The sequence below is a fragment of the Pochonia chlamydosporia genome, chromosome 5, assembly GCF_001653235.2.
Source record: "Pochonia chlamydosporia 170 chromosome 5, whole genome shotgun sequence".
Lineage (NCBI taxonomy): Eukaryota > Fungi > Ascomycota > Sordariomycetes > Hypocreales > Clavicipitaceae > Pochonia > Pochonia chlamydosporia.
In genome coordinates this window covers 3528647-3544532 of record NC_035794.1, presented here as the reverse complement: position 1 = coordinate 3544532, position 15886 = coordinate 3528647, and the positions used below count along the sequence as shown (strand labels likewise).

The following is a 15886-nucleotide window of genomic DNA, read 5'->3' as shown; positions in this document are numbered from 1 at the left end:
CTCACCCCTTGAGCTGACAAAATGATCATTTGTGATAGACTGGCGGGGGAGTGTGCAATCACAACGCTAAAATTGGGGGCTAGATACAGCAATATTGGCGTTGACGGTGTACATACGTAGTTTATGCATTGTGACAGGGAAGACTCGAGCTCAACCAACTCAATCGACACCCCTGTTACAACCCTAGATCGTATATGGACTTCAGGCGTTGGGATCCGCAAGCTGCATGAGCCACCCAGCGGCTGCATATATGTAATCAGTGACGGAATATGTTTGAGACATGGGGTCATCACGGCAGTAATCACAGAAGGGATCACCAGCCTATAAGTGATGGTAGGCATCAAATGTGACATGGATTAGTTCAGATGACAACGAGCCAAGTAGTGATCGCATGGGCAGGGAAGAACACCAATATTCCCAAGCACACTGGAATCACCCATCCTCACCCATCAAAACCCGCCATCAAAAACTGCTCCACGTACTGGCCTCGATATTCAGACACACTGTAGCAGCCAAACTACCTGACTTAAAAAAAAAGATGGCGAGCACGGCTGGTCTTCCTGAGCGACCACTGGCAAGTGAATCTACCTATAGACCCGAGACGGAACCGCTGCTTGGGATACCGGGAAATGGGGTCTTCTTGGAGAGAGCGAACATCGTGAGAAAGACAGTGCCTTTTATTGGAACGTTGACCGGTATCATCGCCGAAATAGGTGTTCTTGTACTCTGTTGCGAGATCTGGGCACGCATCGCCTCCATTCCCGTCGTCTTCTTCTCCGGCCACCCAATCGCCATGTCAACCGCCATCTTCATCCTCACCCAGTCTATCCTCTTCCAGCAGCCCATCACGTCTGAAAACCTTGACAAGAAACGCCGAGGCCAATATGTTCACGCAGCACTCAACCTTGTTGCGTTTATAGCCATCGTCACCGGCTTCACCATAGTCGAAGTGAGCAAAGTTCAAGAAAATCGGTCACATTTCCCCCCCTCTCCGCATGCAGCGTTTGGAGCATCAACTTTACTCTTGCTTATCGTGCAGTACATCATCGGCTTCACCATGTGGATGACTCCTTCGCTGTACGGGGGTGAGGCGCGAGCGAAATCGCTTTACAAGTATCATCGTTTTAGCGGGTATTTTATCCTCTTGATGCTTTTGATGACGGCAGTGACTGCTGCATTAACTGGATATAATAAATATGTGCTTGGAGTTAGGGACTGGGTTGCTAGTTTGGGGTCTTTTCTCGTTGTCATCGGCGTGTTTTCGAGGGTTCAGAAGCAGAAACTAGGCTTTGGGGTGAGCCAACAGCCTCAACTATAGTTTATTATTATAACGACCTGAGCGAGCAAGAAGTCAATTGTTTTGGAGAGGAAAAAAAAGGAGGTTGAGGTGATGAACACCGCAGGGCCAAAATGATCAACTCGTTTGGCGAAGCCAATGGTGATGCCAAAGGGGATGGACCGGGAAGACTGTCAGACGCTGCTTACTTGGCAGCTCTCAATAATTTCAGCTTAGCTACCTGTTGAAATGTGCAAGGAAGTTACTAGAACTTATGCGCAACCTGTTAGAGACTGCGCTCTCACCAATTTGAAGATCTTCTTGAGCACAGTAGGTGTCACACGAAATCTTGAACAGCACGCCAGGGACGCCAGGACGCAACTAGCACATGGGATTTGAGGTTCTATCAATTGACTATGATATCGCTGAGAAATGCGGTATTCTAGTTACGTTGTGCTTATGAAGCTGTTTCGCGACGCGGGAGCATCGTATCGACACTTTTGTACACCGACTGGTAGCTATACCATGTACGGCCGAAGCAGATAGACAACACTGTTCCATACTCTCTTTGTCCCTGGTGGATTCACCACGCGGTGTACAGGCGAGTGAAGGCGTCCTCCTGATCTGGCAGCAAGCTCATCCGCAATATTGACGAGGATGGTACCATCAATAACTGGAATTGTCTCCGCGTCCTCGGTCTGCTTCCCATCCTTATCGCAGATTGGTATTTGTGCTGTGGCCTCGTCATACCACAGTAGTGTAGCAAGGCCAGAGTCAGTATGCCATGGGTGAAAAACTTGGCCAGGTTCGCCCATTGGAGGCTTATATACTAGCTTAAGGCCCGTGTCGCTAGGGACAGTAGGGTCATCGCTGAGCTCGGGAACATTGATATCCATGGCAGCACATAGCTCGGCGACAACCGTCTGAGCGGCTCGGTTTAAAAGGTCCATCGTACGGGTAATTCGGTCCTTCTGCGGCTCGAAGGTGGCAGGCAAGAGCCATTTGCCGCGTCGATACTCGTCCCGTGCAATCTGTTTTGTTGTGGATTTAACAGGTTAGAAAAGGAGCATGAGAATGTAGCTTTGCTAAGAACACACTAACCTCGTAGTATTCAAAACTCTTGCAGTCATGGTAGCTACATTTTGAATGGAGAAACCATCAGTATAAGCAGATGCCTCACTCGGAATCGGCTCTTGCATACCCTCGCTCCATTCCCTCACAAAGGCTTTGTGTCTTCTCCATGCAATCATGAGGGAGATTAAAGAACGTAGTATGCGCAGTTTCAAAGATAGTCGGTATGTCCTCAAATAAAGCATTCATCTTGGAACCCTGGAGGTTTAGGTGGAATATGCCCGCCGTTTGGCAGGCTTGAGCGAGCTTTTGGATCTCTCCGGCATCTTTGTTTACCAGGGCTTCGTAGTCCACTACGGCCAGAGAGGCCATCCTCTCCTCAGATGGCATGGTGTGGTCTTGGGCGGGAATGTTGCAAGCACGAGGGGAGGAAGCAATGGTAGGAATCTTGGGATAGACCAAGGTGGAAGCAACAAGGGTGAGGAAAGAAAGGAAGAGGGGGGCATTCTACAAGCTACGAGAGACCGCAGCACGGCTGATATTCTCTACAGCTCCTTCATACCTACACCCCACGGCCTGACTTAGTCCCGGTATCGTCTAGACTGCCAAGAGCTCGTCTGGCCGAAGAATTTCCCGAGGTTCCCACGTAGATCTTGTAAATGCTTGGTAGTCTACTCCGTGGTGATAAGATATAGTCAAATATGACAGCTCGCGACGCACCGGTAGAAACATACTCAGATACTGATGCTCCTTGGCTCAGCCGTGATTTGTTACAACCAGGTATCCTAGCCCTCGTACTCAGCCCATTTCAGGATGGGACCAGTGAGTGGTATCCGGTCTGAGACATTGCTGTAGTTGACACTGAAAGCCTGCTTGAAATGGCCTGATCCGCAGCCAAATGAGGACCAAACCGCAAGCTAAGACAAAACTGTAGCTGTACAGCCAGCCACATGCACATGCTTGCTTTTTATCTTATTCGCAGCGACCGCGACCGCCCATTGTGTATTGAAGAATCCCCAGCCGTAGTAGAATTGGGCTTTGCAAACGACGCACATGGGAGTCACTTGTTCTCCAAAGTCAAATTCTTCATGCGACAAGATAACTGTAAAGCGTGAGCCTCTTTTTTGAGGTACAATGCGACCCATTTTACACTATCCAGATAGGAACTCTAGTTTTGACTCTTTCGAAAAGCTTTGTTCCGAGCCATAAGTCTTGCCTGTAATATAAATCTACCAGAGCCGTTTGTTGTCTTTCACTATTATTTCGTAGTGTCTGCTGTAATGTATTGCGTGCGCTTGACCAAGAAAATGGGATTTCTCGTGCCTGTCATCAGTGTCCAGGTTATGAAGTCCACCTCGGTCACCAGGGCCAAGGGAATGAAGAGGCCGAGTGCACGCTTTCACGGTTCACATGGTGACGTTTCGTAAACCATATAGGTGCGTTGATTGAATTGATGACCACCCTAGATAGATTGTTTCTATAAGACAGATGTGCTCTATTTTTACGGTCTATAGTAAATTGGTATGTTACGAGAACTGCCCCATCTAGCCAACACTACACTTCTTTTGTCTCCCACCTCTTTATAGGTTCGAGGGTTAATAAGCAAGTCTGATCGATTGGCCTGGTAGAGATGGCCTGGTCATACAGTTCCATACTTGCTTGCATTTCTGGTGCGATTCTGGTCCTATAGCAAGAGTACAGGTTGCGGAGCAGGCATTTCATTTCAACCATTGCAAGACTAAAAAGGTTGTTAATAACTGAATGCGGAAGCAGATAAAACTTCATAACTTACTGTCTTCCTGTGCAAGATCGGCCACCAGCCCCAAATGAGAAAAAGAGCCTGTTCATCTTAGGAGTGACCTCTGAATCAAGCCAACGCTCTGGGATAAATTGGCCCCCCTGATCAAAGATATCCGGGTTCAACTGGTGCACACTCCAGGCCTGGCAGCTGACTATTGTCCTGCCCGGAATAAAATATCCGTTGATGATGCGCCCACCATTGGGGACATATCGTGGCTGTGACATTGGAATGGGAGGGAAACACCTCAATCCTTCTTTGATGACGGCCTCCAAGTATGGCAAGTCATTAAGAGCCTTATCTTTGTTGGATGAGAGTTCGGAGATGAGTTTCTCCTGGGTTGCGTAGCTTCCAGGCAACGACAATTGATGTATCAAAAAGCACAAGGCGTCACCGGTTGTATCGATTCCCGCCGCTAAATGGTTCATGCATTCTGCAGCGACTTGAATTTGGCGGAATTTCGCATTGCCATTCTTGAGGCTATACGCCAAGCTGTGGTCCCCTGAATCCGTCTGTTCGCACGCCCTGAGCACGTAATCGCCGATATGTGATGCTGATGTCCCCTGGAAAGTTGCTTCCAGCCAGCGTGTTAGAGCTGGCCAACGATACCGACATAATTTGACTGCCATGCTGTTAGAACTGATCTTCGTGAAGGTGACAAGGGTAACAACCTCGTAACGTATCACCATATGAGTACTCTTTCATCAAGTTGAGATCTCTGCCCTCAATAGATTTAGTCCCATGCGGATGGAGCAGGTGGAATGACGCGCAATCCATTGCAAAACAGTGCAAATAATCCTAGATTTGTCAGTGTTTTCCATTCCGATAAATGTCATAATAATGCTTACGTAGAAATCTATAGCCTGCTCTCCTGCGTCTTCGCATTGCCGCAAAAATACCTTCACCCGTTCTTGAATGCCATCTAAAACCTCGGGATGCATGATGCTGCTATTAGCATATGATCCCGCAATGTAACGCTTCATTTGGTCATGCTATGCCTTCTGTCAATACCTAAGTTGCAGTTTGAACGGGAACATAACTCACTTGCTGCTTCTGAAGAGTTGAGAACGTTGTCCTGTCTTGGTTCAGCTTAACCTCCATCTCGGGCGAAGTTTAGTGTTGACCGCTCACCTGGTATTGTATTGGATGAATAGGTCGTAAAACTCAGTCTTGTCATATCCGCTCCCATAACTCTGATATATCTCTTTCAGGGCTTCCAAGGACGTAAAGGACACCTCATTAGGTCCTAATCGAACGACAGGCCCGAACTTTTGGTGCAGCTCGTGGACATACACCCGGCGTTGAGCCGAGAATTCCTTGTACATGAGGAATACATCGGAAAATAAAGAGTACCATGGCCCCGGAAGTTTTGATAGGGGGGCCAAGGTTGCTCGGTAAATTAGTATCCCTAACCAGGCGAAGCTAAATGCACCAAGGCATATCTCCCAGAGCTTGAAAGCCATACGGGCAATTGAGGATCGAATTTCGAGGTACGATACTTAACAAACATGTGGAAGAATCAAGCGTTTGGCTGGAGTAGTCTACCAGACGTTCTGGTGCCCACGCTGCTGACGTGATTTGGCTCTGGTCAAGCGTCCAGATGAAGTCAATCCTGTAGGGACACGAACAACAAGACTGTTCGCTCTGCTAAGCTGGAGCATGTGGCTGAGCTGAAATCGCGAGCCCTGCCGTGGTTCATCCTAACTCTCCAATGAACACGGCTATTCAAGTAGCTACTATTCTAATGCATGTCTTACATTTTAGCGAATCTCAAACACCTCCAGTGCAGACAGAAGAAGCTAGCCCCGGCCCAGATCTCACCAAGCTGTTCAAGGCTTACCGGCCGGTTTCCGGCGTAGCCCTAGCTCATATTTTGTGAGTACATTAGTGGCGCTAAAGCTGGACGGCCATATGTCTTAGACATTTTGTACAAATCAAGTAGCACTGCATAAATGTAGATGTTCAATATTCAGGCTGCAAGACACGCATATAGACTTGTAGCGTTGCAGTTATCGCAACCCGTCTTACATTTCTTATAGATTCTTGTTTATAGCCGCTGGTGTGTCTCTATCAAGCGCTACCCTGTCTGTTCGAAGATGTTTTTTGTTGATCCTAGGCTTGCTTGTGTGATGCTCTTTCTGGTGTCCATCTTTGCCGCTATGCTTGTATCCACCTTTTATGTCAAATTAAGCGAGAATTCCTCGCTATGTCATCTAAACACACTGTGAACTGTCATTTGCATTCTTATGAGTATCCTTGTCTTTATGCAGTATTATTTCATTTGTGTTCTGCGGCCCGGGTGGACGCGTTTGTACTTCAAGGCGGTACCATCCTATTCTCACATCCTTGTATGGCCCTTGTATGTACTATCACTAAATCCCTCTTTGACTGGGATTTTATCTCAAGAGTTTGTTCCAGTAGGCCCGCGTCAGAGAATCATGTAACCTTTATGCTCGATGAAGTCTTGGATTATGTATAGTGTGCAGATAGCTTTACCGCTCCTTAAGGGCTGTAATTAGGAATCCCTTTTCCTCCCTAGGAACAATCACGTTTACCCGAGCTGCAATTAACCTTGGTCCAGCTCTTATTCCGTCACTATCTAGGCCTGCAATAACTAGCTGCAGCAAGTCAAGTCCGCCAATCTTACAAAAGCCTAGTACTGTACTACCATCGGGCGGATAGCATTACGACCCATACCAAATATTTGCCGAACCCGCAGCTATGCCCGCATAGGAAGAAGCAAATAGTAAAAAGCGGTCAGGCAGATGCGCAGTACTGCAACTCAGTGTGTGCCGTCCCGCTGTGCATCTGAAAGACATGCAGGTAGGTGTTAGCCATCGCTGATTCAGTTTTTGAATTGACCATACGGGTGACAGCACAGCACGAGATGGACCGGCAAGTACAGAAATGACGTGGTTTCGGGTCTACCTGCATCGGCTCCATCATCAGCTCAATGACAGGCAGCCACTTTCCAATTTGGCCTAGTATCTCCGTTATTGCAGAACAATGTGAGATGAGGCCAGGAGACCCTGGCGTAGCAACCATCTGTATCCTATGTGGCTGAACCCAAAACGCGACAGCCAAAACGCCCCCGCCGTCGTAGTCTGCTTTGAGACTGTGAAGGCTAAGTCATGCAATCTCTTCCAGCGATCAATTGAGAGCCTGATTGTAACATCGGTCAAAGTACGGCTTGACCAATGTTACAATGTTTTCTCTCCAGAGATTGTAACTTAGAAAAGCCACAATCCTTCCTAATAGTACTTGGCTGCGAACAGCTTCAATATCGCCGAATTTTGCTTCCCATTGTCCTCTTTCTACCCGTGAGACATACTACATCGAGTTTTCGCCTCCTGTCAGAATCTCATGAAAGTCAAAATGCATCTTGTTTTCCCCGCAATTTCACCGTTTCTGGAGCTTGTTCAACATGCGCAACAAATTCCTGATAAGATCATAGTTCGGGATCACTACTCGGGCAGAACAGCTACCGCTGGACAACTACTGCAAAGTGTTTCTTTTCTTCGCGAGAAATTGCAAGGAATACTACCACAAAATGGAACCTGTAACGGCAATCATGCCAATCAGGGCAAATTCTACTACCTGATAGCTCCTCCAGGACTAGAATATGTGGTGTCCATGCTCACTATCTTCTCTATTGGCGGCGTCATGTCAGCTCAGTGTAAGTAGTTACCTCCGCGCCTCAGATCAAATATGCTCATTTCAAATATAGCTATTGTTATCAAGCCAGAGGACGTAGTGCGCCTGTTCAAGCTCGCAAGACCGCAGGCACTACTGTATGCATCATCTCTCAATGAGAAAGTTGAAGCAATTAAGGCCCTCCGTGCAGAACAAGACAATGGCGCCATTTCTAATATCTCTTTCCTGGGGGTGCAAATCCCATCTCTTGATGATCCGACATCTCATACATACGAAACGAGACCAATGTCCGAGAACATATCCTCACAGAATGGTACATTGTTCTTCACTTCCGGTACTTCGGGAAAGCAAAAGGGCGTTCTTCACTCCTACCCAGCTCTTCTAGCATCTGCACGAGAGCGCATAGGAACCTGGAAGATGACGAAAGACGACGTATTCCTCAACCAAAAGCCGGGAAATTGGATGGGGGGCATTTTTGGCATTATCCCAAGTTTAATGTCCGCAGCTTGCTTGTAAGTCCTTGCCAGTGGTTTTCTTCTACCAAGTTGTTTTAGATCTCCTCGCAGACGCCAACTTTGACATGAACTATTCTTGAACCAACCTGCTAATTCTACGTTATCCATGTGTAGGGAAACCTGTGCGGGGGTCTTCGAGCCGAAATGGTTTTGGGAACGCATTAGAGAAGGCGGTGTCAGTGTATTCGACGTTGCGCCCACTGGCTATGACAGACTCGCGAAATACTATGATGAGCATATTTCTGTGCTCCCTACCGCCGAAGTGGAGGCGTATATTCAAGGGATGATTGATGTGAGAGTTGCAGGTGTTTCTGGATCACTTCTTTCTCCGCATACACAGAAGAGGTGGACAGAACTCCGCCGAGGCAAACCACTATTGAATCTGTACGGATCAACTGAGATGACTCTGATATGTAGCATGAGATGGGAAAATCCTGATTATGCCGACATGGTAAGATTTCAAGATTGATTTTCACACTCTGCGCTATAGTATTAATTATGTGATAGTGCTCAATTGGACCACCCGTATCCGGAGTCGAGGTAAAGCTCGTGGATGGGGAAATGCGACTGAAGGCGCCTACGATGTTCACACGGTATGGATTATTGACAATGGGCTTGAGATGAGTATTGAACAAAGATTTAGTTACATTTCGGACGACCCAACTCTGACCGACAAGGCATTCGACGAAGAGGGCTTCTTCAAGAGCGGTGATTGCGCCGAATTGGTTGGAAACAGTTATGTACTCCATGGCCGCGCAAATATTGATGGTTTGACAGCCCTCTCAGATATTCCGAATCCTTCTGACTCGTCTTACAGTGTTACATTTCTGGGGTTTCACCATATACACGGGCGAAGTCGAAACTGCCATTCTATCTCTGCCCTATATCGCCAACGCTGTTGTCTTACCTCTACCTGATAAAGGGGGTAAGGAGCGCACTGCTGCCATCCTGCAAAGCAAGCCAGAATACCAATCAAAGCAACCAAACTTGGATACTCTCCGGAAGGATCTGGAGAAAAACACAGGTCTTATGCTGTTCAAGATACCGACGGTCATCTACTGGCTTCGAGCTGGTGAAGAAATTTCCTTGACGGTGAACGGGAAGATTTCCAAGATAGATGCACGCAAGAAATTCTTTGGCGACAATTGGCAGGGCAAGGATGGAGTGGAGGTTACGGACTTGTCGACTATGGAATACTGGCGCATGGGTGGGCAGTGCTAAGTTAAGCGCGTTAGTTTAGAGAGATCGAAATGGCACATTTATTGAAAACCCCAAATGAAGATATTTTAAATCGTCCCCGAAAGTACAAGTGATGTCACCGGTTCATGCAGTAGAACTCAGAGACCTTGTTAGCTCCTTCTGCGCCTCAGCTGTTGAAATCACGCTAGAAGTTCTAAGACAAACAGGCAGCTTGGACAGTTTACAAAGTGGCTGTCAAGTTCGTGAAGCTCCTGTTGAACTAGTACTACTTGAGTTGTATTTGCTGTTGAGTTTTCTTAGAGAACTTCGTACGTCCGAACCATTCTCCGAACCACAGACACCCGTACCCTGCAGCTGTTGCACAGCAGATCAATACCGGAAAAACCGAGTGCGACCTCAGGCTCGCTTGGGCGAAAAATACATCATCATACAGCAGAATTTCGGGGGCGGAAGCCACAGCACTCTACGCACCCCTCCGTATTGAGCGGCTCCAGGGGTATCCCGAGTCGAGAAGTGCCTGAAGCTATCACAAAGATCCGAGTGAGGCAGAATAAAACAGACCGTGGCAAGGGTAAATGTAGCTAGACACTTCTGGTACGCGAACCGCAGCAAGGCGACTTTCAGCTTACGCCACAATATCATGTCTTAGAATACACCATGATCTTTGCTACATTGGTCAAGGAGCTGTCAATGTGAAAGTCATCACAACAGCCACCAGAGCGGCCCAGGCAGTACACGGCATAAGTGACATATTCACTTTTTATTGGTTGTGCATCGAGACACGTAGAGAGACATTATGCACTGCACAGCTCATTTTTCCATCCTGCATGATGAAAGAAAATTTTACGGCAGTTCGTAAACATTCCAGATCAGTCTACGTGCCGCAATATGCAGAATTATTCCACCTTCCCCCACTAAGAAGTGATTCAGATACCGAGAAAGAGCATTAAAATTACACTAGTGGTCCTTTCGTATCACTTAGCGACGCGCGCCGTAGTGTGGTACTCTTATTCATCTCCCACCAGACCTTCTTTGTGGAAAGCGTGCTGTCCGGCCAGGCTACTACCTCTGACGGCTCTCATAAAGAATAAAGCATCCAAAAGTAACCATAGTTACGATTTATTTCTCCTACGTGGAACTTGGAAGACTACGATTTGACATCAAGATGGCGAGAGTCCGTCCTGCCCCAATTAAATCTCTGGAAGCCTACAAGCACATTTCCCCCGATTCCGGAGAACCAACTATAGTTCATCCCAGTTACAATCCCAAGATCAAGGGCCATATTCCCCCGGATCCCATTCATGAGGAGTTTACACCTCCGAAGGATCGGGCATCCTTCGCTGATCCAGAAAAAAAGGCACTTTTTGCCGTCGCCACACCGACTGATTTGACTGAAAGCATTGGTAAATATCTGAAAAACACAAGACAGTTTGCTATGGGATATCATACGCTAACAAGTTTTAGGCACGGAGCTGAAGAATGTTCAGTTAAGTCAGTTGAACAAAGAGCAGCTGGATGAGCTTGCGGCACTTGTCAACGAACGCGGTGTTGTCTTCTTCCGAGACCAAGACTTGACAACTGAGAAGCAAGTTGAGATCTTCGAACATTTCGGAGTTTTGGACACTCATCCCACGCAGAAGGTGCCCGGCTACACACATTCCAGACATAGAGAATCTCGTTCTTTCTGACACTTCCCAGGACACGAAGCATTTTATTGTTGGAGGCAACAATGCAGATTGGCGGACTCTCCTGAAATACACTCCATGGCCAATGAACGAATTTCATTCCGATACAAGCTTTGAAATTAATCGTATGGCTCCCCTCCTCTTCTGTCGGCCAACTCTGACGAAAAACAGCCCCAAGCTACTCTCTTCTTCGCATGGAGGAACATCCCGACGTTGGCGGAGACACGGCTTGGGTATCAGGGTACGGCCTTTATGATGAGCTTAGCCCTCAGATGCAAAAACTGCTGGAAGGCTTGCATGCCGTGCATACTTCGCGTTTGCAATACGATACCACTATCGTAAGCATAAACTCCCCTCTCAGTTTCTGTTCCTGGTCTTAACCAGCCCCCAACGTCCCACACTACTGGCAGTCAAGAGACATTCTGAAAGCAATCTGGAGCATACTTTGCATGCAATAGAGCTGCGATACTTAAAGAAGGAGTAACTAACCTCCTCTTCTCAGGACTACTTCGGTGATGAACCTCGTCGACCGCCGATTGACACCCACCACCCGGCGATTCGCACGCACCCTGTTACTGGCCTGAAATCCCTCAATGTCAATCTTGCTTACTGCACGGGATTTGCCGAGTTGAAGAAGGCGGAGTCTGATGCGCTCTTGCAGTTCCTGAATTTGCTCATTCACAGCTCAGACGACCACTATGTCAGATGGAAATGGCAGGTGGGGAGTATTGCTCTCTGGGACAACGTAAAACTACCTCACAGTCGACACATGTTTGGCTAGCACTGACAAATGCACAGAGATCGTGTCTGCATCGTATCATACCAGGCACTTACTCTACGGGTACGAGAAGAGGCATCAGGACCACGGTCTTTGGAGAAAAACGTAAGTCGAGAAAAGCATATCAAGGACCAGTTGCTTACCAGATGCAGCGTTTTATGACCCCGAGAGTGAAGGCCGCCTGCAGAGAGAGGAACGGATCCATGCTGGGAGCGCCAAATGATGTTGGTCTTTAGTATGGTAAGCCAGAGTTGGCGATTTTGAGATGGTTAGAGGAGAAGTGTGAAACAGAAGTGGTAGATAGTCAAATATAGAAAACTATAGTGTATGTATCTGCAAATTACTGCGTGAAACTACATGTCATGACAAATATCATGTACGTGATCTAGCTACTAGTTGTGAAAAAAATACATGAAATGTACCTTGGAAGAGAGATTTCTGTCAAGTGTACAACATGGCACGTGGTCCAATACTGAGAACTTCAACTATGGGCATTGTAGCTATTCTAGTCTATACAACCGGCTTTGTGGGCAGCACCTTGTACGAGCGCGCATTTTTGATGCGCTACCAACTCATTTGTAATGTTTTGCCGCATAGACACAATTGAAAGGAAACTAATCGTATATTGCGTTACTATCTAGCGCCCGTTACTCAATACATAATTCTATGCTTTTACAAAATACAATTAGTGAGTTCTGAGTGGTCACTGGAAAACCTTTAGCTCTCACACCGAATACTGCTCTGTCGTGGAGATCATAGGCAGCATTGTAAGTATTTGGGTTGAAATCGATAGCACTAGGAACATGTTAGTTACGTAGCATCACTGACATCGCGTACAATATCAAACAACGTACATGGCACAACCCAGAAACTGCTGAGATACGCCTGTCGAACGAGCGACTGGATTTCCTCGGGAAGTTGAATAACGGCAGAAGAATCATGCAAAATTTTCTTTATAATCTGTTCACCATGTGACTGTGTGATTAGCCTGGTCTCGCTTTTCAAAAAAAAAAAAAAAAAAATAGCTCGTAGAACTAACCTCTGCAGACTGTGGAATGTTGATCATTACTTTGTTTAAGGTGAGCTTTAGTTGATGTTTCAGGAGACCAGAACTAAAACTTATTCCCAAAGCAATACCAATTTGTTGGCTCATGTAGTACATGCTGATAGCTGTCACTATATCTTCCCTTGAAGAACAATGGTAGAGGCCGATAAATTGCGCGGAGAGAATTACTCCGCCAAAGAGACCGAACGGGAACGTGGTGAGAACTTCTTCCCAAGCGCCTACGACGAGTTTCAAGCCTTCGTTAGCTCATGCTTCAAGCGCTAGTCTGCTCCAAACCCAGACTTATGCTGAAGGGCAAGGGGGAGACCACGCAGGGCACCCATCTTTGAAAGTACGACATACCAATAGGATACCGCCATCGGAGCAGAATTACAATCATATTAGCGATGCAAAAGACCAGCGAGATTATGGAAAGCCTTTTATAAATTCCAAATCTGAAGACAAATATCCGTCAGCAAGCAGATATAAGAAAAAAGGATAGTGAATCAGTCTTGCCTTTTGATGATTTGCCCAGCGAGTAGAGCGCCGACGGCATTGCCGGTACTGAAAGGGACGGTTCGTCCTCCACCTTCTGCATCGGACGCCCCTTGTGTATTTGCAAAGTACGGTGCTATTTGAGATACGAACTGCAAGACGATTTATGTCAGTATGTTCATCACATGGAAGCTAGCATCACATACCCCGTAGCCACTGGCAACTATTAGTAGCTAAACGGCAGGCAAATGTTAGTGTACGCATTCTAGAGCCGTGAAGTGATACGAAATACCTGTCCAGCGCAGAATGCACCGATCTCTGTTCGTAGGAGCTTTAGGGGCATTAAAAGCTCTCTGTTGCCCGGAAATGTTTCAAGGATCAGAAACGCCACGGTGGATAGTACCCCAGCAATGATTAAACTATAAACAAGAGGGTGTCCCCATGAAAGGGAATTTTGTAAATCGATTGCTGCCAGAAGTGACGCTGTTGCTATGGCAAGGGTCACTGCGCCTGGGAAATCGAAAGCTAGGACTGTTGGCGTATCCTCCATGTCGTTTTCAGAGCCCTGTCGCTGTTGTTCGGCTTCTCGATCGAGTTGGGGCAAATTTACACTCGGATCTAGTGCAATAAGTAAACCACAAGCAATAGCAATTGGGACTTGTCCTAGGAACAGCCTGCAAAGAACATTAATCATCACTCATAAAGAAGAGAACATGGTTATTACCATCTCCAACCGATGGATGCTGCGAGAAATCCACCAAGGGGACCACCGCCGGAAAGCCCAATTGTCGAGACTAAATTTACGTAACTTCGCAAAACGGCGACGTCTGCTGGATCGGCAATCTCTGCTCATGAGCAGCTATTTGATTAGCTTCCGACTGCGTTAAATAGCAGTTCAGCTTACCTGTAATGATAACGGAGGCCAGAGCGACCATCCCTGAAGCTCCGCAGCCGGCAATTATCCTGCCCAAAATTACTTGCCAGTATGTCTGACCGATTCCGCTTCTCGCCAGATATTGTTAGTTTACGGATTTTCCATAATACTTCTCACGGATCCTTCACGGCAATGGTGACACAAGTCCAGGAGTATCCTAGATAATACATACCACAGTGTGCTACCAACGCAAAATGTGCCGTAAGCGACCAGAAGAGAGCGCAGACTACCGAAATTATCACATAATCTTCTGTACTATTGGACTCTTGTTAGTACATCTACCAGGAGACGTATCGGGCAGTCAAGGAATCGTTGGAAAGCGGCTCACCATTGGTAGTGTTACAAAATATCCTATCGTGAAGCTCGTCATCATCCACGAGGAGTTCTGTAGGCTATCGAATCGCGATGCTATCGTCTCGTGAGTTGCCCACACCAGGGATGTATCGGAATACGCTAACAGGATGCCTGCAAAATTCATCAGATTACTACGTGCTGAAACATCGACCAAGAGTATTAATCACCAAGAAGTGCTCCGAATTGCCAGAGCCCGAATGTTTTGCTGATTCTTGCAGGCCTGGTTGTATACTGGTTGCAACTCGTCGCATCATCTCTTCGCTTCGGCAGCAACCATGTTCTCTCGTCAACAGAGTCGTCGTTTGACCCCACCGTGCTTGAACCTCGAGATTGAACACTTGAAGACGACATCGAAATGGGAGGCTAGTCCGTCTGACTAGTAGGGCGCGAATGGTAGAGTCTGTTCGTAAGAGATCATAGATAGTGTCCCCTCTCGGCCTTGAGCGTGGCATATATGGTGCTTAGATTGCACCAGACGGGATCCAAGAAGTTTGTATCAATAAAGGGTGACGCTGGAAGATGTGATTTCACAATGACATAAACAACACCACGCAGCCCAGGATACTAGGAGTCCATGTCGCATCCGGAAGACGAGCGGACAGACCTGCTGACCTCAAATTGGTTCCCACAGCGAACTCTGCGCGATTGGGTAAACGCTTGGCCGGGTCTTATTACCGAGACTTCCTCCTTTGGATTGTGCTGTGCCCTACACCCCGAACACCCTACAATTTCTACCCCCCTCCCTCCCTGAAGGGCTCAATAGGCTTTCATTTCGGGGGTACAAACGCTATGTAGTGGTACCTTAGCACTTGTGGCAATTTGAAATCTGATCTCCGGACCGTAGTTCCACATGTATTCACCATAGAGTTCCAACTTTGGGGTCTTCACTCCCCGCTACACATTCGGACATTGCGATGGCGACAGGTCACTCTCCAGCCTCGGAATTATTAGAACTGTCTTGAAGATGCGAGACCGGTGAGATATGAGGGATTTACTCACACTGGGGCTTTTCACCCGTGTCGTGTATGTTTGGTACGCTTAGCTGATACTTACATGATAATAATGCGTTGCACCAAAGGAA

The 15886-nt window shown here is 47.2% G+C and overlaps 5 protein-coding genes across 5 annotated transcripts; 3 read left to right on the top strand and 2 right to left on the bottom strand.

The window, feature by feature from the left end:
- Nucleotides 1–538: 538 nt before the first annotated feature.
- On the top strand, nt 539–1318 carry VFPPC_14023 (cytochrome b561/ferric reductase transmembrane; the record flags this gene model as incomplete). The annotated part of the gene is made up of 1 exon (XM_018291794.1): nt 539–1318. The coding sequence occupies one exon, from the start codon at nt 539–541 to the stop codon at nt 1316–1318; it is 780 nt and encodes a 259-aa protein (XP_018142546.1).
- A 476-nt stretch (nt 1319–1794) lies between these two features.
- On the bottom strand, nt 1795–2737 carry VFPPC_14022 (Oxoglutarate/iron-dependent oxygenase; the record flags this gene model as incomplete). Its single annotated transcript, XM_018291793.1, has 3 exons — nt 1795–2307; nt 2378–2411; nt 2478–2737. 3 exons carry the CDS (start codon nt 2735–2737, stop codon nt 1795–1797), a joined length of 807 nt encoding a protein of 268 aa, XP_018142545.1.
- A 4783-nt stretch (nt 2738–7520) lies between these two features.
- On the top strand, nt 7521–9535 carry VFPPC_06377 (AMP dependent CoA ligase; the record flags this gene model as incomplete). The annotated part of the gene is made up of 6 exons (XM_018285419.1): nt 7521–7821; nt 7873–8311; nt 8429–8765; nt 8822–8907; nt 8958–9082; nt 9132–9535. 6 exons carry the CDS (start codon nt 7521–7523, stop codon nt 9533–9535), a joined length of 1692 nt encoding a protein of 563 aa, XP_018142544.1.
- A 1144-nt stretch (nt 9536–10679) lies between these two features.
- On the top strand, nt 10680–12200 carry VFPPC_14021 (alpha-ketoglutarate-dependent sulfonate dioxygenase protein; the record flags this gene model as incomplete). The annotated part of the gene is made up of 7 exons (XM_018291792.1): nt 10680–10917; nt 10979–11154; nt 11213–11324; nt 11371–11537; nt 11702–11944; nt 11998–12082; nt 12130–12200. The coding sequence occupies 7 exons, from the start codon at nt 10680–10682 to the stop codon at nt 12198–12200; spliced, it is 1092 nt and encodes a 363-aa protein (XP_018142542.1).
- A 1328-nt stretch (nt 12201–13528) lies between these two features.
- VFPPC_06375 (MFS transporter) lies at nt 13529–14782 on the bottom strand (the record flags this gene model as incomplete). Its single annotated transcript, XM_022428507.1, has 7 exons — nt 13529–13669; nt 13724–13750; nt 13810–14191; nt 14242–14362; nt 14422–14519; nt 14624–14706; nt 14780–14782. The coding sequence occupies 7 exons, from the start codon at nt 14780–14782 to the stop codon at nt 13529–13531; spliced, it is 855 nt and encodes a 284-aa protein (XP_022284320.1).
- Between the last annotated feature and the right edge of the window lie 1104 nt (nt 14783–15886).